Source organism: Arvicola amphibius, chromosome 3, assembly GCF_903992535.2.
Source record: "Arvicola amphibius chromosome 3, mArvAmp1.2, whole genome shotgun sequence".
NCBI lineage: Eukaryota > Metazoa > Chordata > Mammalia > Rodentia > Cricetidae > Arvicola > Arvicola amphibius.
In genome coordinates, this window is record NC_052049.1 from 89,789,039 (window position 1) to 89,812,656 (window position 23,618).

The 23,618-nt window shown below is 45.6% G+C and overlaps 1 protein-coding gene across 6 annotated transcripts in view; it reads left to right on the plus strand.

Moving 5' to 3' along the window:
• Ilf3 (interleukin enhancer binding factor 3) overlaps nucleotides 1-23,618 on the plus strand; it is a 38,476-nt gene that overhangs the window by 7,258 nt on the left and 7,600 nt on the right. For 4 of the 6 annotated variants that reach the window (XM_038323013.1, XM_038323014.1, XM_038323018.1 and 1 more), the window contains exons 2-13: nucleotides 13,773-13,872; nucleotides 14,195-14,233; nucleotides 14,624-14,850; nucleotides 15,283-15,460; nucleotides 18,096-18,243; nucleotides 19,487-19,578; nucleotides 19,968-20,063; nucleotides 20,825-20,936; nucleotides 21,363-21,460; nucleotides 22,025-22,136; nucleotides 22,222-22,332; nucleotides 23,267-23,466. In XM_038323013.1, the coding sequence (XP_038178941.1) occupies nucleotides 13,870-13,872; nucleotides 14,195-14,233; nucleotides 14,624-14,850; nucleotides 15,283-15,460; nucleotides 18,096-18,243; nucleotides 19,487-19,578; nucleotides 19,968-20,063; nucleotides 20,825-20,936; nucleotides 21,363-21,460; nucleotides 22,025-22,136; nucleotides 22,222-22,332; nucleotides 23,267-23,466 (1,416 nt within the window). In that variant the 5' untranslated portion in view covers nucleotides 13,773-13,869. Of the gene's footprint in view, nucleotides 1-13,772; nucleotides 13,873-14,194; nucleotides 14,234-14,608; nucleotides 14,851-15,282; nucleotides 15,461-18,095; nucleotides 18,244-19,486; nucleotides 19,579-19,967; nucleotides 20,064-20,824; nucleotides 20,937-21,362; nucleotides 21,461-22,024; nucleotides 22,137-22,221; nucleotides 22,333-23,266; nucleotides 23,467-23,618 lie in introns of all 6 variants that reach the window. The other 2 variants (XM_038323015.1, XM_038323016.1) reach the window with 2 other exon arrangements.

A 23,618-nucleotide genomic window follows, 5' to 3' on the forward strand; every position in this document is an offset into this window, starting at 1 on the left:
TTTTATTTTTTATACCTGATCAAATGAAAGGTATTTGTTAGTCTTTTTTTAAAGACTTTTATTTATTATGTATATAGTGTTCTGTCTGCTTATATGCCTACTCGCCAGAAGAGGGCACCATATCTCATACAGATGGTTGTGAGCCACCACGTGGTTGCTGGGAATTGAACTCAGGACCTCAGGAAGAGCAGTCAGTGCTCTTAACCTCTGAGCCATCTCTCCAGCACCTATTTGTTAGTTTTTATAAGTTAGTTCAGATGGCCAAGCTGTCTGAAGAACTATCACCTCTCCTTGTTCAAATATAATCTTGGTCAGTCTTGATGGTATTCACAGCTTTTTTTCTGTGGAAACAGGCGAAAACCTCTTCCCCAACATAGCACATATCCTGGTTTCCATTCTGAGGTCAACACATCTTTAAAATATACAGACTGATTTAATTTAGTTTTTTTCTATTATCCATTGTCTCTGAAGCTGTTGTTCATTTCATTTGAAAAAAATTAAAGTTAATTAAAGCACTGTCTAACCATTTGGAATGATGAGAACATTGTATAGATGGAGAATAGTGATGGTTGTCTCACTAGTATTAAAGTCCTTAATACCCCTGAATTACACAATTAAGTTGTTAAAATGGTAAGCTTATATGTTATACATGTTTGTCATATAAAATAATGTGTTGTTTTCAACAAAATCTCAATCATTAAGTTTCACCAATGAGAGCCTGCTAGCTCAGAGAGACAGAGAAAGTACCTGGCTGACTTTCCTCCTCAGCTGATGCCACTGGGGAAAAAAAAAGCCTTTTCTCCTATGCCTTCTTAAACCAAGTTCCACAAACTGAATGTCCTTCTCTTCAGCTTATGTACATCTCTATCCATTCTCCTGACTCAATCTTACTGTTTTTGTTGTTGTTGTTTTTGAGACAGGGTGTTTCTGTAGCTTTGGATCCTGTCTTGGAACTCACTGTGTAGACCAGGCTGGCCTTGAACTCTCAGAGATAGCCAGCCTCTGCCTCCCAAGTGCTGGGACTAAAGGCTGTTTTTTTTTCTTAATCTGCTTACTTCATATCAAATGGTTGCTTTGTGTGCCTCTTGACATATGGTTGGCTTTATTTAATCTTGTTTACATTATTTAAGGAGAAAGATCTTGGATTAAAGGTGTGTGCTAGGGCTGAGCCACACCACAACCTGAAACGGGTTTTTTTCCAGTAAATGCAATCTCAGGGTTCACGGTGTGATCATATGTCCTGCAACAATAAAGCTTTGAGGGAATTAGAAGTTATTTTTCCTATGTTCTATACATTTGGTGCCTCCCCCATCATAATGTCTTGGGAGAGAAAGATATATTTATTGTTTGCAGTGGATTAGAGTTAGAGCAGAAAGAGATTTGACTGAAATCTCCACAGTGAATGAAGAGGGTTGTGGCTTCTGGAGAGATGAATGGACTTGAGTTTTGCTGCAGCCTTCTGCAGCTGTGGTTGCCCTGCCTCACCTTCCTGCTTCTTTAACAATGTTGAAATAGTAGGGAAGGCAGGGAGCTTCATTTGTACTAAATTTTTAAAGTATCTAACAGTTTGGATATGTTAGGTCCTTGAGATTTTACAAGACATCATGTCATAGATGATCCTGTTTATAGCAGTGGAAAGCTGGACTTTTTGAAGTCCAGCTTTTCTGTGTGTGTGTGTGTGTGTGTGTGTGTGTGTGTGTGTGTATTTTTGCCTGCATGTATGTTTCTGCAACACTATGTGATGGTACTTGAGAACAGAAGAGGATGAAATTGGAGTTACGGATGACTGAACTGCCATGTGGGTCCTAGTAATTGAATCCTTGTTTTTTGCAAGCACAGCACAGCACAGCACATGAGCCTCTGAACACATGAACCATCTCTCCAGCCTCTAGCTTCTCTTTTTTTAATGTCTTGTGGAAAGGATGTCCAGTTGAAACTTTCCTCTCTTTTTTTATGCCCAAATAATGAAGATAATGAAAATACAGCTGAGGGCAGTCAAGATGGCTCAGTGGGTAAAGGTATTTGCCACCAATCCTGACAACTTAGTTCTGGCCCTAGAACTCACATAAACGAGGACTCCTTGACCTGCACATATATTTTGTAGTATAGGTATATCCACACCACATACTCAATGAACAAATGTAATAAAAAATTAAAGGAAAAAACGCAACTGGGTTAGTTAGTTTTTAATGTCTGTGTGGGTATGTGCAAGTGAGTACTGGTGGCTGAGGGGCCTGACGTGTTCATTGGATTACCTTGCAGCTGAAGTCCCAGACAGTTGTGAGCCACCACCCATTGTGGCTGCTGGGAATCAAGCATGGGGTCCTCTGCAAGACAAGTATGAGTTCATAACCACTAAACTATCTTTCTCCAGTCCCCCAAGGTCTCTCTACACTCTTTACTGAGTTAGGGTTTCACTGTGTAGTCCTGGCTGGTTTGTGACTTCTGTGCCTCAACTTAAGGAGATGCTCCTGCCTCTGCCTGCTAAGTTTTGGGTGTGTGCCACCTTTCTTTTTTCTTTTCTTTTTCTTCCCTTTCTCCCTCCTCTCCTCCCTCCTTCTCCCTCTTCTCTTCTTCCTCCTTCTTCCTCCTTTTCCTAATGCTTTTTTTTTTTAAATCTGGAATGCCCTAGCACTCGCTGTGTAGATGAGTCTGACCTAATCTACCCACACAGATCCACCTACCTTGAATTACAGGCGTGGTAATTCAAAAAACCCAGGTTTTCTTTCTTAAAAGATTTATTTTTGATTGTGTGTGTGTATGCATAATGTGAGTACAGGTAGTCTCAGAGGCCAGAAGAGAATGCTAGATACCCTGAAGCTGGAGTTTCGAGGGTGCTGGAAACTGACTTCAGGTCCTCTGCAAGGGCAGTACATGCTCTTTAATCACCCTGCCTCCCCTCCTCCCTCTCTCTTTTCAGACAGGGTCTCACTGTAGTTCAGGTAAACCCTAAACTATCATGTAGACCAGATTGGTCGCAAACTCATGAGCTCAGATCTATATGCCTCATCCTTCAGATTTCTGTTGGGATTAAAAACATGCCCCACCCCCACTCCCCAGTAACTATCCTCCCCATGTCCCCCACAGGGTTTCTCTGTGTAACAACCCTAACTGTCCTGGAACTAGTTCTGTAGACCATGCTGGCATTGAACTCAGAGATCCATCTGTCTCCTGAGTCCTGGGATTAAAGGCCTATGTATACCATCACCCGGCTTTATCTTAACTTTTTAAACTGTGTCTCATTTTCTAATTCAGGCTGGCCTTCTCCATCTCACAGTAGTCCTCCTGCCTCATCCTCCCGAGTATGTCTACAGGCATCTTCCATTATGCTTGGCAGGGTCATTATCTTCTGGGCCTCATCTAAGCACCAAGTATCATTTAATTTTGTATACTGTCATTAGAGTATGTAATTGAGTATGACCCTGGGTGGTTGGTATGAAATGGTTCACCTGGCATTTTTGGAATGCATGATGCAGGTCTCAGGCATGCTGCACAGCTGTCATTTCATCTTCATGAGGCCTGGTTGGCTCAGCATTTAGGTGTGTGGAGGGGTCATCAGTCTTTCCATCTGCTTGCTCTGCTGCTTGCCCTATGACTGCTAACACTTGGTTTCATCTCAGTGTCTGCTTGCGCTCTCTCTCTTCCTCTCCCCCCCCCCCCTGTGTGTGTGTGTGTTTGTGTTGAGACGGTCTCTTGCAGCTTGCTTTGTGGGTGGGATTGACCCTGAACTCCCAAACCTCACCCTCTAACTCCTAGATGCTGAGACTTCTGGCTCTGGTCACCATGCCTTGCTTGTGTGTGGTTTTAAAGAATGAAATGTTGCCAGTTAGATTTGCCTCTGGGTATACTGTTTTGGCGTTTTTGTAGGTTAATTCTTTCTCTTAATTCATAATTTATTTAAAAAGCATAAGGCTGGAGCAAAGGATGTTGTGAACCCAGGAGTTGGAGGGGAGCAGAATAAGACCCATTTAAATTGGTACCAGAGTATAGGTGCCAGCCTTTCAGAAACAAGCTGTTGGGTCTCTGCACACAGGGACCTTTGCAGCCTTACCAGAAGGGGTCTCCTCAGTGTCCTCAGAGGTACTCTAGGGTGCCTGACCATAGCTGTGCAACTCAGGTTTGTATCTGCCAAGTGGGAAGGGGAGCTTGAATTATTTTTGGTATGTTTACTTCCGTCTATTTATTCACTTAGTTTTCTTGTGCCATTAAAAATCAAACCCAGGGCCTCACACATACAAGGCAAAGAAAGATCTCATGTAGTCCTTGACTTGCTGATCCTCCTTCTACCTCCCAAATGTTGGCAAAAGGTCATAAAGCCAGCAGTATGGAGGCTGAGACAGGAAAGTATCAAGTTTGAGGTCAGCTTGAGCTACCAAGTGACACACCGTTTCAAAGCAAAAATGACTGGGAATAGTGATATACCTTTAATCTTAGCATGGAGGAAGCAGAGGCAAGTGGATCTCTGAGATCAGCCTCGTTCATAGTGAGTTTCAGGCAAGTTAGGGATACACAATGAATCTCTGCATGCTCCCACCCACCCCCGCAAAGTGGAAAAAAGAAGTAAAGATGGCTTATGGTTAAGAACACTTTGTGGGAGCTGGAGAGTTGGCTCAGTGGTTGACAGCACTGGCTGCTCTTTCAGAGGTCCTGAGTTCAATTCCCAGCAACCATATGGTGACTCACACCATCGTGAGATCTGGTGCCCTCTTCTGGCCTGCAAGCATACATGCATGCAGAACATTGTATACATAATAAATAAATCTTAAAAGGATTATTTTAAAAAATTGGGTGGTGGTGGTGGCTGGCGCATGCCTTTAATCCCGGAACTCAGGAGACAGAGACAGGTGGATCTCTATGAGTTCGAGGCCAGCCTGGTCTACAGAGTGAGCTCTAGGATAGGCTACCAGAGAAACCCTGACTCAAAAAAATCAGAACCAAAACAACAATAGCAACAACAAACAAACCCCCAAACCAGAAAAACCACTTTGTTTTCTTCCAGAGGACTCAATTTCAGTTCCCAGTACCCAGGTCTGGAGACCAACACTCTGCTGGCACCTGAACATATTTGGTATCCACATACACATTTTCTTTCTTCCTGTTTTTTCCTTTCCTTTTTAGAAATGTTGTGGTCACAGTTATTTCTTGTTTGTTTCTTATTTATTTTTTGTTTTGTTTTTAGTTCCCAACCAAAGTTTCCCCTCCCTCCCCTTCTCCAGATTCTTCCCCCACTACCCTTCCCCCCATTCACTCAATCACTGTTTCTCTTCAGATGCAGGTGGGCCTCCCATGGATATCAGCCAACCAAGGTATATTAAGTTGCAGTGAGACTAGGCTTCTCTTTTCTTAAGGCTGAATGAAATAATCCAGTAGGCACAGTGGGTTTCTAAAGCAGGCCTCAGAGTCAGACAGACAGTGTTGTGTGGTTCTTTTTGTGAGAGTTCACATAGACAATTAAAAACCAAATGTACCTGTAAGGTGGCTTGAAGGGCTAATTGGCTCTTGTTACACAAGCCTAAGGACCTGAGTTTTGTTTTCTTTTGTTTTCCAAGACAGAGTTTCTCTGTGTAACAGTCCTGTCACATGTCAGCTCTGTAGCCCAGGCTGGTCTGGAGCTAAGAGATCTTCCTGCTTCTACCTCCCAAGTGCTGGGATTAAAGGCATGTGTCACCACCGCCTGGCTTGACCTCACTTTATCTGAGATATATGCTTATGTGCACCTGTGTGTACACTTGTGCACATGTCTACTGAGGCCAGAGGGGAAGTTGCATGTTCTGCTGTATGTATCACTTTTGCCTTCTTCTCTTGAGATAGGTCTCAGTAAACTCAGAGCTGTCCATTTCAGCTAGACTGACTGGCCATTGAGCCCTTCAGCTCTGTCTGTCTCTGCCTCCAGTGCAGGGACTCCAGGAATATGTCTTGGCTGGCCATGTCAGGAATGAAAACTCTGGTCCTTGTAGTTGTATAGAAAGTGTTCTTACCCACTGAGCCATCACCCCAGTGTTTTTGTGATAGTCTTTCTCCTTTTTGTGGTGATTGAGTTTGAACCATGGTATCTTACTTACTTTACCACTGAGCTATGCCTTCACACCCCCTATGACATTCTTTTGGTTTTTTGAGATAGGGTTTCTTTGTGTAGCCCTGGCTGTCCTGGAACTGTTACCAGACTGGTCTTGAATTCAGAGATCTGCCTGCCTCTGCCTCCTAAGTACAGACATCACCTTGTTCCCTACGCCTTTTTCTTTTCTTTTTTCTTTTTTGTTTGTTTTTTTTTTGAGACAGGGTTTCTCTGTAGCTTTGGAGCCTGTCCTGGAACTTGCTCTGTAGACCAAGCTGGCCTTGTACTCATAGAGATCCACCTGCCTCTGCCTCTTGAGTGCTGGGATTAAAGGCGTGTGCCACCACTGCCTGGCCCATATGCCATTCTTAACATAGTAATTGGGCAAGTGGTTGCTAGTGGTTAGGGCTGGGATCATTATGCCTGGGCAGTGTTCTTTGCTTCCACCATGTTGGTGTCAGTATCATAGTCAGTCTGTTGAGCTGTGGCTGTGGAAGGACTAAGGCTCAGTGTGTTTGTCTGGCTTCTTGGAGCTGCAGGTGGAGCTGCAGTTATTTCAGAATGAAGTTTCATTTATCACACTGGACAGGCTTCTGTCTTTCAGCTGCTTGGGAGGCTAAGGCTGGAGGTCCTCTTGTGTCCATCGGACCCAACCTGGGCAACACAACAAGTCTTCCTGTGTACATGTATGTGTGGTGTGTGCTTGCATGTTTGCATGTGTGTGTAGGTGCTTGTCCACATGTGTATACAAGTGAATATGGAGGGCCAAAGTTGAAAGCAGGTGTCTTACTTGCTCTTTATTTTATAGAGACAGGGTTTCTCAGTTGAACCCAGAACAGATCTGCTAATCTGGCTAACCAGTTTGTTCAGAGAATCCTTTGCCTGCCAAGTACTGAGATCACGGGACTGTTGTGTGGAATCTGCGAATCCAGACTGGTTCGAACACTTAAACAGCAAACACTTTTGGCACTCCCCAGCTCAGGACTCTCTCTTAACAACACTAGCACAAAGCATTGGTAGTATGTTTTGCTCTGAGCAGTCTTACCAGTTTAGCCAGGTGGTGGTGCATGGCTTCATTCCCAGCACTGGGGAGGCAGACACAGGCAGATCTCTAAGTTCGATGCCAGTCTGGTCTAGGACACCGAGGGCTACAAAGAGATATTCCTGTCTTGAAAAACCAGGGGAAAAAGTCTTAGCAGTTTGCTGAAGAACATCCCTAGCACCTCCAGAACAATGAAAAGGTGATCTTTATGGGTAAGAATCACAACTGTGTATTAGCAAAGTAACATGGTTTGAGAGGTGGTCCTGTTTTCTTCTAGCTAGAAGAAAGTACATTTCAAAGAAGTACACGTAGTAAATTAGGCAATGAGTCTTGTTGTTGTCATTGTTTTAAATTTTTATCTCTGCAAGGTGGCACACACCTTTAATCCTAGCACTTGGGAGACAGGCAAGCAGATCTCTGAGTTACATGCCAGCCAGAGCTTTACAGTGAGACTCTGCCTAACAAACAGATACCTTTATATAAGGCCTTGCTGCAGTGTGCCTCTGCCCTGAACACAGGGAGGTAAGGTTGCCTGCTCTCCCTGCCTGCCAGCACACTGGGAAGAGGATTCCTCAAATCCCCTTGGAGTTTTGTTAAATGTCTTCTGTAATATTGTGGTCTTTCACAGTTCAAAAACAGTTGGTAATTTTGCTACATCATACTTTGTGTATTGTGGTTCTGACAGCAGAGTAATAGGTACACTGGTTTCTTTTGCAGTTCTGGTTTGTACACTGTTGCCCCACAGCCTCTGTCCCATGTTGTCCTGTTGATCCTTACAGTCTAACCCTCTGACCCAGAGCTATCTCCCTTCATTTTTGAGTTTTCTTCCTTTAAAAAAAAGTAATATATCTATGTGTATGTTTTGTGTGCATTGTATGTGTGCAGTGCCCAAGGAGGCCAGAAGAGGGTGTCTGATCCCCTAGAACAGACTATTGTTAAGTTGCATGTGGGTGCAGTAACTGAGCCCTGGTTGTCTGCAAGAGCAGGCAGTAAGTGCTCTAAACCACTGAGCTGTCTCTTCAGCCCCTCTGAGTTTTTTATTCAGGTTTTTTGGCTTGTTTATTTTGGTGGTACTAGATACTGCATTCAGGATCTTAATATATGCTAGACAAAGCTCTCTACCATAAAGGTATGTTCTAGGCCATCCCCCACCCCACCCCCCTTTTCTTTTTCTGGTATTACTGTGTATCTCTAGTTGGCCTGGAACTCCTTATGTAGACCTGACTAGTGTCAGAAATCCTCCTGCCTTTGCCTCCTGAGTGCCAGGATCAAAGGCCTTTACCCCACATTTGACAGATCTTACAGCTAGAGTTATAGGAGGTTGTGAGCCACTCAGTGTGGGTGTGGGGAACTGAACTCTGGTCCTCTGTAAGAGCAACAACTATCTTTTGAGACAAGGTCTCTTGTACCTGAGGCTTGCCTTGAACTGCTGGAATTACACACAGCTCATTCCTTCTGAATGTTTTAATAACAAAAATAGAGTGACATGACTTGTCAGTTTAGATCAGGCAGCGGGCTGGGAGCTGCTTTCAGATTGTTTGGGGGAATCTGTAGTGCTGGAATTAAAGGTGTGTGCCACCATGTCAAAGTTCATGTGGTGCTTGGGACGGAACTCCGAACTTCATATGTATAGCATGTACCAATTGAGCCACGACACCAGTGCCTGTTTGGCTTTTTCTTTGATACAGGGTCTCTCTCCATAGCTCTGCTGTACTTGAACTTGGAGCAGTCCTCATGTCTCAGTCTCCTGAAGGCTGGGGTTACAGGCATGAATCACCATGCAATTCCACAAACCCCTTAATGAAATAATAGTCTTAGCCTCTGTACCTTGGCTAAAGGGACTGCTCTTATAGTGGAGGTCAACCCAGAGTCCCAGAGACTCAGTGTGGGGAGTAAAGCCTTGACTCCTGGTACCAGATTACATGTGAAGGGAAGGAAGGTTTTTCTTTACTGTTGATTAGGTGGCCAAGGCCCTAGGAACAGGGGATGTCTGCCTTATCTGTCATCTGACCCAATCCTGACTTAAGACGTATAAAAGAGATATCTAATAAATACTTATTGTTTAAATACATATGACTTTACCAATGACTCCATTGGTAAAGTTCTTGCAAGGAGAAACCTGAGTTTGTTCTTAGAACAAGTTTTTTTTTTTTTTTTTTTTTTTTTTTTTTAAATCAGGTTGGGGCTTGAGGCATAGCTCAGTGGTTAAGAGCATGTGTAGCTCTTAAGAGAGGGCCTGGGTTTGGTTCCCAGCACCTATACGCATGCTTATAACCATCTACATGTCCAGTTCCAGGAAATCTGATACCTTCTTCTGACCTCTTTGGTCACCAGGCATTTACATGGTGTGAGCAAAACACTCATACACATAAAATAAAGTGAATAAATCTAATAAATTAAAAAAAAACAGGTATAGTGTTACTTACTTATATAATTCCAGGTATGGGAACTGGGGACTGGAAGATTGCTGGGCCTTGCTGGGTAGGCAGCCCTACAGTTGGGAAACTCCAGACCGGTGAAAGACAGTCTCAAAAAAGAGGTGGATGGTATTTGAGAATTGACTCTTGAAGCTGTCCTCTTGATAACTATGCTGTGCCTGTATACTGATATTCACATACACACAAGTAAACTTTTTAAAAATTAATGTGAACAAGTGTTTTGCCTTCGTGTATGTTTGTGTACCACATTTGTACCTGCTGCTGCCAGAGGTCAGAAGAGAGTAGATTTCCCCAGAACTGGAGTTCTAGAAGGTTGTGAGCCCCCATGATTTTCTGGGAATTGAACGGGGGTCCTCTGGAAGAGCAGCACGTACTCTTAACTGCCAAGCCTCCTTTCCAGCCTGCATGAATATACTTCCAAATAGAGGCTTCATGGTCATGTATTCACGAGATTTCACAAAGATTTGGCTTGATTGATAGTACTGTACATGGCACTGGGGTGACAGCCAGCTACTGCTGATTGGTATTTCCTTTGCCTGGAAGAATCCAGACTGTGGTTGGTTTTCAGGTCTTTGGATTTGTTTTTAGTTACTTTGCCACTGGCTGTGCTTTATCAAAAATACCTAAGTTTATTATGCAGTAAAGTAAACTAATAGGGCTGGTGTGGTGGTCCCGTGCCAAGCCATCTTGCCAAGTCTTGTGACCTGAGTTTATACTCAGGACCCACGTGGTGTTGAAGGAGAGAGCCACCACAGGCGTACTGTGGCATGCGTATGTGCCCACCGCCCTCCAGTCTCACCAAAGACACACAAAATAAATAAAACGACTAGTGGTGTGCACTGCTGAACACCTGTAACACCTGTAACCGCAGCATGGGGCAGGGGAAGCCAGGAGAGGTGAGGTGAAGGTCCACGGGGGAATTTGTCAAGATTTTCTCAAAAAGTGAAAGGGGGCTGGGGGCATGACCAGTAGGGCACTTGCTCAGCAGTCTCACAGCCCTGGCTTTCGTTCCCGGTACTGCAAACTGAAACTGAAGATCTGTCCTGAGTTTCTCAAAGGAACACAGATGAGCTCAGGACAGCTACCTCTCAGCTTTACCCCTGCCAGCGTCTCCCAGTTTTACTCGTCCTTTTGTATTTTCTCCCTAGAGTATTTCTGGGAAACAACAGGCATGTAGTAATCATAATCAGCCTTGCATTTACCTGTGCTGGGTACAAGCAGGTAGATTGAGTTATTCCTCCTCTTCTTACAGCTCAAGGCATCGAAATATCATAATTGTTCTTCTCCCACCCTCACCCCCGCCCTAGACAGGCTCTCACTGCATACTTCTGGCTGGTCTGAACCCTGCTGTGTATAGGCAAGCTGGCCTGAAATTGAGCGATCCACCTGCCTTGCCTCCTGCTGGATTAAAGGAATCTTTTTTTTTTTTTTTAAAGATTTGCTTTAAGTTTTTTGTTTATGTATGTATTTAGTTATATTTTAGTATGTGTACCTGTATGCAGGTACTGTGGAGTCCATAAGAGCGATGTCAGATTCTCTGGAAACGGAGGCAGAAGAGGCAGGAGGGTGTGGGTTGCCTCATGTGGATGCTGAGAGCTGAACTTGGGTCTTTTGTTTTGTGTTTTGAGACATAGCCTTGACTATGTGCTTTGTAGGTGAAGTTGCCCTCAAACACAGAGATCCCTCCACTTCTGCCTCCCGAGTGCTGAGATTAAAGGTATGCTCCCTTATACCTGGCTAACTTTTTGAGAACAGCAACTGCTAAGCCATCTAGCCCCTAGTTATCACATCTAAGCATTATATATTTTTTTTTTAATAATTCTTTTTTCAGCCTGGTGGTGGTGGCACATGCCTTTAATCCTAGCACTTGGGAGGCTGAGATAGGCGGATCTCTGTGAGTTTAAGGCCAGCTTGGTCTAGGACAGGCTCCAAAGCTACAGAGAAACCTATCTCTCAAAACCAACCAACCAAACAAACAAAAACAAGTAACAACAAAAAAAATCATTCTCTTTTTACTTGTGTATGGGTGTGGATAAGTATGAGAGTACAGGCGTCTGTGAAGACCAGAAGAAGGTCCCTTGGAGCTGGAGTTACAGAAGTGTGTAAATCACTCAATATGGGTGCTGGGAGCTGAGCTCCAGTCCTCTACAAGAGCCACCAGTGCTCTTAACTACAAAGCTGTTTCTCCAACTCTGGTTTTTTGAGACAGGGTTTCTCTGTAGCTTTGGAGCCTGTCCTGGAACTCTGAAACTAACTCTTGTAGACCAGGCTGGCCTCGAACTCACAGAGATCTGCCTGCCTCTCTGCCTCCTGAGTGCTGGGGTTAAAGGTGTGTGCCACCACCACCCGCTGTTTCTCCCAATTTTTAGTATTGGTTTTTGAGATAAATTTTCTCTTAACCTATGCCTGCCTCAAACAGGATCCTGATCCTGATCAAGCCTCTACATCCCAAGTGCTGAACTTACAGGTGTGCATAGGTGTCCCTTTTCAGCACAGCTATGTATAAGCTGACTTCTAGTTGAGTTCCAGTCTCTTCCTTGACGTGGAAATAACTTGGATTAGCTGGTGACAGTAACTGTTCGGAGTAGTGCTGCTGCCACTTTAGGGGCAGAGGGACTTGGGCTTCATGGCTTATGTAGGCTGATCTGCTTGGTTTTCGGGATGTTGTACAGAGGTCTCTCTGTGCTGCAGGTATAAGAAAGGAAGCTCCATAGAAAGTTGAAAGACAGACAAACAACTTTGAACTCACAGGGTTGTGGTTTCTCCCATCTGTGGCTGCTTGGGAGCAGTTACAGCCTAGACTTGGTCTCCTAACTCTTAGCATCCCATACTCCACACTCTTCTCTTTCCCTACTGTGTTCCTGTGAAGCCTTTCTGCTCTTCTTTCCTGGTAGCCACCTCTCCAACATTCTGGAGTACCACTCTGGTGTTAGTTTAACTTTCTAACTTGGCAGTATTTGGTGGAGAGTATAGCCAGTGAAATGAGCATGAGTCTCTCTGGTTGAGCTTAGAACTACAGACTAAGTAAAATCTTGCTTTCTGTGACAAATGCCTATGAGGTAGGTAGGGCTAGAGGAGAATCAGTTATTGAAGGTCATCTTCCCTGTATAGCAAGTTTGAGGCCAGCTTGAGCTATAGGAGATCCTGCCTTGAAAAACCAACCCTGGGATTGGGGAGATGGCCTGATGAATAGGAATGCTTGTGAAGACCTGAGTTAGAATTCCCAGTGTTGCCAGGCAATGTTGGTGCATACTTTTAATTCCAGCACTGGTGAGGCAGGGGCAGGCGAATCTCTGTGAGTTCAAGGCTAGACTCCAAAGCTACACAGAGAAACCCTGTCTCGAAAACCAAAATCAAAAGAAATGAACAAAATACGAATTCGCAGTGTCCTTGTAAAAAGCTGGACATGGCCTCATGAAAGACATAATCCTAGTGCTGTGGGTGGGACAGAGACAGGAGGATACCAGGGGCCTTCTGGGTGCCAGCGTAGTTCTAGGTTTGGTGAGAGGCTCTATTGCAAGGGCATAAAGTGGGGAGTGATAGGACAGAACAGCTAAAGCCCTCTCGTCCTTCCTGTGTGCATAGCTGGGTGGTGGTGATACATGTCTTTAATCCCAACACTCAGGAGGCAGGCAGATCTCTGAGTTTGAGGGCAGCCTGGTATACAGATCAAGTTTCAGGACAGGCTCCAAAGTTACAGAGAAACTCTGTTTTGAAAAACTGGCAAAAGACTTGTGTGCATCACATACTTGCATGATTGACACTTGGGGTTGAGGGTTATAGTCAGTGGTAGAACATAGACCTGTATGAGTCCCTGTTCTAGAACTGCAAGAGTCCAAGCTTGGTTTGAGGGTGCATACCTGTATTCCTGACACTTCGGAGGTGGAAGCAGAAAGATTTGGACTTTGTGGCCAGCCTGGGTTGCATAAAATCCTGATACCCTTCTGTGCTGTGCTCCCCCTCCTCAGCTCCCCGCATGCTATATAGGAAGAAATGAACCAGACCACAGGGAAACAGGTGTCCCCTCTATGTGGCTGGATTCAGATAGGTATCTGGAAGCCTGCTGTTTTCATATGAAGGGAAATTGAAGTGAGTTGTTTGGTACCTTGACTTGGCTACCTGGGAAGACAGATGTGTCCTGCTGTGAGCAGACTCTTTGTGAGCAAGTTCTTTCATCTTTACAACCAAGTATATGGCTTCTGAGATCATCTACTAAAAGGGTTTTCTGGTCTTATAGATAGTTGAAGTATTGGTAACACCAAGGAAAGCTGTCACAATTTGAAAAGATAAACCAGGACTGATTTCCAGATACTACAAGAGAAAAGGAAGGAAGAATGGTAAGACAGTTTTTTTTTCTTTGCTCATAGACACTATTTCTTCACTTATATACAAAGATGCCTGTAGCATGTCCCCAAAGTATTTGATACTGTTAGCATTTTTGTCTTAAACATTTGAATTTCTAAAGTAATTACGTGTCACGATGTGAATACAGTAGTCCCCCCTTAGCCGCGTTCTGGCTTCCCGCGGATTCAGTTACTTGCGGTCCACCGCAGTCTGAAAATATTAAGTGGAAATTTCCAGAAAGAAAAAATTGCTAAGTTTTAATTGTGCACCGTCCTGATGCCTGCGTCATTCACCTCACTTCATCTCATCACGTAGGCATTGTATCATCATCACTTCATCACAAGAAGAAGAAGGGTGAGTAGGATGATCAGCTACTTGGAGGGAGAGCACATTCACATTCCGTCCTGTCTAAGCCCTTCCTGTGCCTGATTGACCAATTAAACTACCATACCAGTGTGCGTAGAGGTTAAACTCAGACCATATTTTGGTTTTGGTGCTATCCGCGGTTTAAGGCATCCACTGGGGTCTTGGAATGTGTACCCCGCGGATAAGGGGGGACTACTGTAGTATAGTGAGCGATACGTAAAGTACCCCATTTCTGCTGTTGCGTGGAGAGTGTCCTCTCAGGCCCTTGGCCACATTCCCATAGTCTATCTTCTGTGAAGGATGGAATGGTACTAAGTGGTAAGGGGTGGGCTGCTGGCTGTCCTTGCATCATTTTTAGCGTAGTTTTCACATTTCCAGCGTCCCATGAGAATTTTTGTGAATGATGATCGTCATGTCATGGCAAAACATTCTTCAGTATACCCAACGCAAGAGGAGCTGGAGGCCGTACAGAATATGGTATCTCACACTGAGCGTGCCCTCAAGGCTGTCTCTGACTGGATTGATGAGCAGGAGAAGGGCAACGAGTTCACCGAGGCAGACAATATGGACACGCCCCCAGACGATGAGAGCAAAGAAGGGGCTGGGTGAGTCTCAGGTGCTTTCTCTCTCCCTCTCCCCCTCTCTCTTTTTCTCCTTTTTTTTCTCTCTCTCTGTTTGTTGAGGAAGGCAGGTCTTTTCAGGCAGGGTCTTCTGTAGCCCAGACTTGCTTCCTCACTGTGTATTAAAGGCTGCCCTTGATTTCCTGATGCCTTCTGCCACTGCTTTGCCTAGCTCTTGTAGCGTGTTTGTTTTGTTTTGTGACAGGATCTTAGGGGATAGCCTATGCTGACCTTCAGCTTATTTTGTAGCACCAAGATCACAGAGGTTCTTCTGCCTCAGCTTCCTGAATGCTGGGGTTGTAGGTCTCTGTCACCATGTGGCACAGCTAAGCTAGCATCTCTCTTAAGAAGTGCCAGTCTCTCTGGGTACTGGCTAGGTTGGCTTCCCATTGAGCCTGACTTTTGTCTGTCTCACAGGGAACAGAAGGCGGAACACATGACTAGGACCCTGAGGGGCGTGATGCGGGTCGGCCTGGTAGCCAAGGGTCTTCTGCTCAAGGGGGACTTGGATCTGGAGCTGGTTCTGCTCTGTAAGGAGAAGCCCACAACCGCCCTTCTGGACAAGGTGGCTGACAACCTGGCCATCCAGCTCACTGTGAGTCACCAGCAACACTATCATGCCAGAGGGGATTCTAGCACTTGTGGAGATGATGATCAGAGGAAGAGAGGGCCCATCTGTGCCATGTGCCAGGGAGCACCTCTTGTATTTGCCCTGTGTTCACCTTGATAAGAAGCAGGTCACCACAAAGCCATTGAGGGTCTGTGGCATCTGCTGTTTATAGTGGTGCCCGTTCTACTAGTTAGTGAAAGCCTTGTGCCCTCGTGTGAAGCCTAGAAATATCATGTGTAGGCTGGATGCGATGAAGGAAGGGCATTAATTCTTCATGGATCAGACCTGGACATACTTAAAACTCCACTCACCTGACTGAGCTCGGTGGGCAGTTCAGTGAGAGAAAGAGGAACAGTATGGTCGTGGTGGTTTATACCTGTAATCCCAGCATTTAAGATGCTGAGTCAGGAAGACTGAGTATTTAAGTCCAGCTTAGACTCTAGAGTAAGACCAAAAAAAAAAAAAAAAAAAAAAAAAACTCAATCAAATCATTTCTTCTATTACTAAAATATTGCATAAATAAGTCTTTGATACTTACTGAACATTTACTGAGCCAGACCCCAGGTCAGATTTATATGTATCTATCTCCCCCACTTGCTTTGATAGTCTGTCCATTTTGTCCCCAGTGGGGGCCGCCAGAGACAGCAGAGGTTCTTTACTATTGTATTCTGCATTTCCAGAAAAGTTCTTCTAGATTTAATTTAAAAGATAAGCACACAGAAATTCAAAGTTGGTTTTAAGTATTGTTACGTTACTCTGCAAAGAAAAATATCTTTGTGTGTCAGTAAACATTCCATAATATAAGGCTTTTTGGGTACATGCTCAGAGAATGGTATGAATTGAGATCTGAAAGAGCAAGTGTTAGAAACTTGAGGAACTCCTGAAGGTCATCCCCTCAGATGGTTTCTCATAGCTGTGATTTCATGATTGTCTCTTTCTAAAGATTGTTATGTGGAGCACTTTGGTAAATATTTCGAAAGAAAGAGCTTTGTATTCTCTAGGCTCTGTAATGGATGTGGTAGGAGCCTTACAACGTGTGCATATAGCTGTGTTTAGTGAGCCTGCCGAAGTCCGTCCCTAGTATGTACACTAGGCCATGCTCATTACGTCAGTGGTTCTTGACATCTGACATCTCCACCCTCCCTGGGCACTTTTGGCCATCTGAGATTGGGAGAAGTGAGGTACTCCTACCCCTAGTAAGTGGTTACCAGGGATACTCTGAATACCCTGTATAACACAGGACAGCCTCCTCTCTTAGGCAAGAATTACCTCATCCAGCAGGTGAGCCATGCTAAGGTTGAGAAATCTGCACACCAATTTCCAGGGCATATGTCCTCTCTACATACAGTACATGTACTTTCCTTTTTTGAGACAGGGTTTCTCTGTGTAATAGCCCTAGCTGTCCTGGAACTAGCTCTGTAGTCCAGGCTAGCCTTGAACTCAGCCTCCCGAGTACTTGGGTTTAAAGGCGTGCACCACCACTGCCCGGCCCACTTTCCTTCTTTTAACAAAAATAGTTTAAGAAACTAGATTTTTTTTTCCAGTTAATAGAAGCTAGCTTATAAAGAAGTTGAGGTTGGACTGTCGAGCACCCATAGATATTCTCTGCAGGACGCATACACACCCATGTCTGTCATTGGCTATAAGCTATAGTAATGCATGTGCATCTCTCCCATGGGGTCTGCCAACTGCTTCTCCCTGCATGGACTTGTTTAGGCTGAGGATCACCCTCTGTCATGGACACTGGGTGTACCACACAGTATCCAGTGACATGGGCTTTGTTCTGCATCCTTGAAGTGTGTGCATGTTAAGTCCATGTTAGAAATTAGAAGCCCCGGCCTTGAACCAGCACTGAGACTGTGGCAGGAGAGCCGCTGGACGAGAAGAGCCTGTCTTAGAACACGAGAAAGAAGACCTGTTTTCTCCAGATGAGCTCTCCGTCGTATCTCAGATTGGCCTTGAGTTCAGTTTCCAGCCTCAACATCCTGAGAGCTAGGGTTATACGTATGTGCCTCCCTGGTTGACTAGCTGTTGAAGTTATTCATTTTTATCCTTGATTTCACTGGGTAGCTGTGGCTTTCCTTGAGCTTGCTCTGTAGACCAGGCTGGCCTCAAACAGCAGTGTTGTCTAGCTTTTGTCTTCAGAGTGCTGGGATTTCAGGCATGTACTCTGGTCTTAGGCTTGAATTACAATTGGTTTCTTTTTTGTTTGGTTGTTTCTTTTTAAATTAACATTGATTGTTGTTGGCATCATTATCCTGCTCAGGCCTGCCCTAACCTCCTGAGCTCAAGTGATCCTCTGACTTCAGTCTCCTAAGTCACTGGAGTGGCTGCCACTGCTCCTTTCACTCTTGCCCTTGAGATAGTCTTGTTCTGTGGTCTGTGTTAGCTTTGAACTCATTATCCTGCCTTAGTCTCTAACTGCTGGGATTATAGGTGTGAGCCACCACACTTGACTCCTCCCTTTACATTTTAACATTCTTGGTGGAAATAGCTTCTCTGACTGCAGGATTAGAGGTTATTCTCAGATTCATAACCTGAGACCCAATGGAGTTTGTCAGAATTGTTGATTGCTGTACAGAGAAAGTGTTTTGAAAGCTACCTTCTTTTCCTCCTCCAGACTGTGACAGAAGACAAGTACGAAATACTCCAGTCTGTGGATGATGCTGCGATTTTGATAAAAAACACAAAAGAACCCCCTTTGTCCTTGACCATCCACCTGACCTCCCCTGTTGTCAGAGAAGAAATGGAGAAAGTATTAGCCGGAGGTAGGGATGCCGAGAAAGGCCAGCAGAACGTCGCAGACTTGGTGTTCCCTCTCGCTCAAATGTGCTATTCAGTTTTAGAGTGCATTGATTCGAGGGTGTCGGTGTAGCTCTGACTGCCTATACTTAAATTTATATCTCCCCTTGGCCCTGTGTTCTTGGGAGTTTGACCCAACAGTGGCACTAAAAGTGAGTAGCACTTTGCATAGGGTGTGCACCATTTCGTTTCTCATTGCCTTGAATTGTTTTGAACCTCTTTGTTAAACTTGTTTCCCTCTGAAAAAAAGTATGTCCCCGGGAATCTTACAGTGTTGCATTGCTTAGCAGCAACCAGATGGCTTCTATATGAACGGCACGTAGGAGTAGCAATCGGCTAGCCCTGCAGCACAGCCTGGGTGTTTTCGTTTGGCCTCTGCCTGTGGTACTCTGAGCTTTATAGAGTCCAGGAGCTGCAGCAGACTTTTGGATAAGGTTTTAAACCATTGTGCTGTCTTCCAGCCCAGTCTTTGCACTCATCCACAATTCATGGTCTCCCTACAGCCATCCTGGGCCTGCTGTCAGGTCTTATCCAAATCCCTGATAGCTGGCAGAGCCAAACGACAGCATTGCTAGCTGTACCGCAGTGGAGGCTGACTTGTTGATTTTCCTTTGGCACATGTATCTGCTGCCAATGACCAAAGAAAGCCCTCTTAGCTTATCCACTCAGGGACGCTGGACCTTTGACCAACAGGACTCTCTCTGTCAAGGCCTGGGGCTAGGGCAGTCCCGCCTGGTGTGCGGAGGTGGTCCCCTGTGCTACATACAGGTGGATACCTGTTTGAGAAGCAGAGAGGGAGTTCATTTCCACTCCCCCCACCTTTTTGTTTTTATTTTTTTTTCCTCTTATAAATTCTAGCCTAGCTAATTTATGGGGAAGAAGTAAGGGAATGGGTCTCTTAGAAGATAGGGTCGGCCTATCTTTTCCCTTCCCCATCGATTGTGCCTTTTAGAGTAACTTTTCTTTTTCAATTTTGGTTTTTGTTTCAGTGGTTTAAAATTTTGGAGAGGGCCTCCCAATTTTTCTGACTTCCTCTCAGAGCAGAGCTGATGGCAATTTAGCCTCTCCTTCCCTTGTCCAGGGTGGACACAAATTGAGATTATGGGAGAGTCAGCTGCCCTTTATTTAGGAAGCTGCCACATCCCCTTTGCACCTGACAGAACCCCTTGGTCAAACTGTGCCTTGTCTTCTTATTCCATCCATGAATAGAAACGCTATCAGTCAACGACCCCCCGGACGTTCTGGACAGGCAGAAATGCCTTGCTGCCTTGGCGTCCCTCCGACACGCCAAGTGGTTCCAGGTTTGCATTTTGTTCTTCTCTTTGTCTTTCGGTAGAGAATGCCTAAGCTTTACAACATGGCTAACTTTGACCATAAAGTGTCCATAACTTTGTACCGTGCCGATCTTGTTAGCACCTGCAACGTGCAGCTGCTAAAGGAGCGTGCCTAAATCGATTTGACTTGACAACCCTGAGGAGGCTCATGCTGAGCAGTGGGCTGCTTTGCAGTAAGAGTAACAGGCTTCCACACACACACAGGGAGCTCAGTGCTGGCCACACACTTGGTGGCTGTGCACCCTTGCAACCGTTTACCCTTGGCAAAGCAGTGCCATGAGACTTATGTTGTTCATGTTTGCCTGCTGTCCTCCATGGTGCCCTAAGTATGAAGAGCCTGTGCTTTCTTCCTCTAGGCCAGAGCCAATGGGCTGAAGTCATGCGTCATTGTCATCCGTGTCCTAAGGGACTTGTGTACCCGAGTGCCCTCCTGGGGTCCCCTCAGAGGATGGGTAAGTCACCTTGTGACTATGGGTAGGGGTAGTGTTTGTCCAGACAGGCACTTTCAGCCTTTCCATAGCTTCACAGTTGTTGATTTGGATGGCTCTTGTGATCCACCAGATCCTAGGTTGGAGTGGAATGGAGTGGAGTGGCAGTAGTTTAGAAAGGAGGTGAGAACTGCCGAGGCCGCCTGCTATGACTAGTCATATAAGGAAGGGTAGGTGTGCAAGTGTTCTTGAACAGCCTCCTATCAGGGACCTACAGCCTGTTCTGACAACTGCCTGTTTTTCTTTTTATTATTTTATTTTTTAAAACTGTTTTTCAACAGGCCATTATTAAGAATATTGTTTCAGGCCAGGCGGTGGCAGTGTACACCTTTAATCCCAGTACTCAGGAGGGAAAGGCATGCGGATCTCTGTTAATTTAAGGCCAGCCAGGTCTACAGAGCAAGTTCTAGGACAGGCTCCAAAGCTATACAGAGAAACCCTGTCTCGGGGGGAGAAAAAAAAATTTTTTTTTTTTTTTTTTTTTTTTTTTTTTGAGTGGTTACACGGTTTAAGCCTAATTATCTTCTTAGGTCCTCAGTGCTATCCTTTTGCCCATGCTGGCTTTATGAAAGTCTGCTAACCCCTGCCTAGATGTCTGATGTTGCACGTTCATCTCACTGGCTGACTTTGAATCTAAGGACCCCTAACCCCTCTAATCCAGTGATAGGGCTTCCTAGGGTATCTCCTTTTGCAGCTGGAAGCTCATTGTCCCTCTTGCCTTTCAGCCTCTGGAGCTGCTATGTGAGAAGTCCATCGGCACTGCCAATAGGCCAATGGGTGCTGGTGAAGCCCTACGAAGAGTGCTGGAGTGCCTGGCATCCGGCATCGTAATGCCAGGTTGGGGCCTTGTGGTTTTCAAGGGACAGGGACAAGGACAGGGATGAAGGCCTTATAGCCACTGCCTCACTGGTCCACTGACTGGGTTAGGGACATAGCAGCTCCATGCCCCCCTGCTAGGGCCAAAGCATGTGACTACCCTCTTGCACCATCATATCCAGCCCTGTGCCGGGTCCGCAGCCGTGAATCAGGGCGGACCCGGGGCCAGTGGTGACCCACTCCCACATGACTTTGTTGCTCTGAGACACATATGATTTATTTCTGTCAAGGGCTGGATGCCGAGTGGGTCACCGAGCTCGGTATGTTTTCCAGAGCTGGGTGTGGATGGGGTGCGGGGGGGTAACACACCTGGTTCCCTCAGCCAACAACTCTTATGAGACGACAAGGGATAATCCTCTGCATATCTTCCTTGTTTCCTGCCTTCAGATGGTTCTGGCATTTATGACCCTTGTGAAAAAGAAGCCACTGATGCTATTGGGCATCTAGACAGACAGCAACGGGAAGATATCACACAGAGTGCGCAGGTATAGTCGTCGCCATTGCCAACATGAGCCCTTACCCAGTCTGCACTCACTGGCTCCCAGTTCCATTACTGGGCATTTGAAGGGCAGCCCCTGGAACATAGGCTCAGGTTGGGGACCAAGGCAAAGGCATGGTATCTGATACAGGGAGCCCTAATCTGGACTGCTTCTTTGTTCTGGTGCCACATGTGATGGTTGTCTGTCTCTCGCCCTGCCCTACTGCCATGTTGGCACAGCGAGGGCAGTGAGCCACAGCTTTGCTGTGAGGACTGCTCTGGGGGTTCTTCCCCGCAGGTCCACCACCTGACTCCATGTGGCAGCCAGCCCCCAGGTTGGGGTCTCCTGTACTCATCTTGAGGGGGGTGGTCACAGGCTGCCACTCCCCCACAGCAAGGTTGGGCCAGAGTTGTCAGGCCCTGCCCTGGCTGTCGGGGGACCCCTTGCTGACCTAGGGGAGACTATTAGCAGGCCCCCCAGCTCCCACCCCATCTCAGAAGGCATTAGTGAGCGCACATATGGTACCTGTGGCATGAGGCAGCTGAGTCAGATTCCTATTCCTTTCTCTAGCATGCTCTGCGGCTCGCTGCTTTCGGTCAACTCCATAAAGTCCTAGGAATGGACCCCCTGCCTTCCAAAATGCCCAAGAAACCAAAGAATGAGAATCCAGTGGACTATACTGGTAAGGACACGTGGGCACTGATGACAGGGCTCTCTCTATAGTGCTGTCTGCATATCTCAGGTGCTTCTTCTTGGTCTCTTTTCAGTTCAAATCCCCCCCAGCACCACCTACGCCATCACACCCATGAAACGCCCCATTGAAGAGGATGGGGAGGAGAAGTCTCCCAGCAAAAAGAAAAAGAAGATTCAGAAAAAAGGTAGGAACATGCCCTGACTTATGCCCCTTTCCTCTGTCTGGCTCAGTCACTGTTTGTCTGGAAGTGATAAGTTTGATCTTTGCTTTTGCTTTGTCTTTTTTTTTTTTTTTTTTTTCTGGTAGATCATATTAAAAACCTTAATTTGCTTTTTTTTTTTTTTTTAAAATCCGTGTGTGTTTGAAAAGAATTTATGTGGGTGTGAATGTACATGTGGCATTGTGTTCACGAGGAGGCTAGAGACAACCTTGGGCTGTCCTTGCCTTCCACCTTGTTTTAGACAGGGTCTCTTTGTTGTTTCCTGCTGGGTAGGCTAGGCTAGATGCCTCATGGGCTTCCTGGAGATTCTTTTTCTTCTACCTCCTGTCTAGCCATGGGAGTGTGCAGATCACAGTTGTTTTTCATCCCATGTGGCTTAATGTGAGCTCTCAGGATCTGAACTCTCGGGCAATTCATAGTAGGCTCTTTGGCCTCTTAGCCGTCTTCTCAGCCTTTGATATTCATTTATTCATTTATCCATTTGTTTATTTGTTGGTTTGTTGAGACATGTTCTCTGTTATCCTCTAGCTCTAGATGTCCTTGAACTGGCTATGTAGGCCAGGCTGCCCTTGATATTTAACTGTTGTAAAAGCCTAATGTCTGGGTCTTGTGACTCACACATCTCTAATCCCAGAGCCCATGAGGTGAGAAAACTGCTGTGACTTCAAGTCTATGCTGAGATACAGAGTGAGAGAGAACCTTTTTCATCACCCCACTTTCCCCCAAAACTAGTAACTGGCACAGGTGCAGTGATAGGGTCCCATGGGAAGTTGCACCTCCACTGGCTGCAGGAGATGCTCAGGCCAGGTCATGTGCCACAGAGTCATGTAGTCGTCTTTAGTTTGGGCTTTTCTGGGCTCTGGAAGTTTCATCCTTTCTTGCCTTGTTCTCTTCTTAGAGGAGAAGGCTGAACCTCCCCAAGCTATGAATGCCCTGATGAGGCTGAACCAGCTGAAGCCAGGGCTGCAATACAAGCTGATCTCCCAGACAGGTCCTGTTCATGCCCCCATATTCACCATGTCTGTGGAGGTAGATGGCAGTACCTTTGAGGCTTCAGGGCCATCTAAAAAGACCGCCAAACTACATGTGGCTGTAAAGGTAAGTAGGGTGGATACTCCTTGCCAAAGAGAAAACGTACTTTTTACTAGGCCTCCGTTTGCAGACTGACAGTGTGCATTTCATAAAGACTGTAGAAACGCAGGGAGTTAGATTTTTGATTGTTTGACAAGTCACATGTCACATCTTCAGAA